Below are 1370 nucleotides of genomic sequence, written 5' to 3' on the forward strand. Positions count from 1 at the left end.
AAACAGCTGACACATCGTATAGTCTTCGGAATTTATAACATAGAATACGCGGTTATAGCCTAAATCGGGTGGGTTAGAAAATTGAACTATTTCAATACGCAACAAAGAAGAAGAAGAAGAAGAATAATAATAATAGTAAATAAAAAAAAAAAAATAAAAAAAAAATTTAAAAAAAAAAAATAAAATAAAATAAAAAAAAAAAAAAAGGAAAAGGAAAAGGATATAAGAATTTTCGGTGACTAACTTAAAAAAATTCTAAATCACATCATCTCCTGCCAATCTCAATCTTAAACCTTTGCTTTGGATCCCCTGTACGCACACAACTCCGGAGGTCAAAATAAAGTTACAGCATCAGCCAGTCCCCAGCAAAATATTTACCTTGGTGGAAAATGATTCTGGTGGGTATCAAATCTTCGTAAAATTGTTGCTACTGGTAATTCAAAAAAGGCACCAGATCATGCTGGATTGTTCCTCACTGAATACAACTGCTATTGCAGTTTTCACTGGCATTGTCTACTGTCACCTCCAGATACCTGCTCAGTCATTGCATCATCCCATTGAATTGAAAGAAATCTAAATCACAAATTACAGTCATAGATTTAAGTTGGCTCATCTCTCTTACATTCACAGTCAACCTACTATCAGATAAGTAACTGGGCTGAGAGTCCATCTGACACTCTCACTTCGTGCTACTCCCCGATCACAGTGTAATTTGATGTCTCAGCGAAGTTTAGTCTGTTGTCGCCCAGGAACAAACAGTTACACAGTTTCTTCTGATGGTCAAATTACCCAATACTCATCATTCAGATTAACCCCCTGTATGAAATCCAGCCATGCTTGCTCTGTTGTAGGCCCTCTCTCATGACCTCATAGTCAAGAGGAAACGAACAAAGATAAAGACAACACAGCCATCAGGAAGCTACATCTCTGACGAGCCAGAGTCAATAGTAATTAATCTTGAGTTTGTCCTCTTAACGACCACAGGCCAAAAAGAAAATATACACCATACATATACTTGATCGATTCCCGCAGCCCCAATATACGGCACGCGACGCAATGCAGTGAGCAGATCTCATAAATGTCCGCTTCCCTTTAGTAGAAGACGGGGTGCCCCTTTTCAGCCTTTTCACAAAGGCCGCTTTCAACTGGTTAGAACGATGAACAAACAAGGAGAGGGGGGGGGGGATATTTCGCAAGAAGCAAATGGACGCTGGACGCTGTATGTACTTGTACTTTCTTCCAGAGTGCCATGTAGAAGCCCGGAAAGACAGAATCTTTTCAGGCCCTTTTTTTTGTGACGTTGGAGAACAACCCTTGCCGACACGTTTGACGAGCACAGCCCTGGCCCTTCAAATGGTGCATAGATGAGA

The 1370-nt window shown here is 40.1% G+C and overlaps 1 protein-coding gene across 1 annotated transcript in view; it reads left to right on the forward strand.

Annotated features, from left to right (window-relative positions):
- The window catches only part of HCAG_07166 (predicted protein), a gene marked incomplete at both ends in the record, with an annotated part of 995 nt that extends 952 nt beyond the window's left edge, over nt 1-43 (forward strand). The window contains one exon of the mRNA XM_001537694.1: nt 23-43. Within this exon, the coding sequence (XP_001537744.1) occupies nt 23-43 (21 nt within the window). The remainder of the gene's footprint in view (nt 1-22) is intronic.
- Between the last annotated feature and the right edge of the window lie 1327 nt (nt 44-1370).

This window comes from Histoplasma capsulatum, genomic scaffold, assembly GCF_000149585.1.
Source record: "Histoplasma capsulatum NAm1 scaffold_8 genomic scaffold, whole genome shotgun sequence".
Taxonomy (NCBI): Eukaryota; Fungi; Ascomycota; class Eurotiomycetes; order Onygenales; family Ajellomycetaceae; genus Histoplasma; species Histoplasma mississippiense.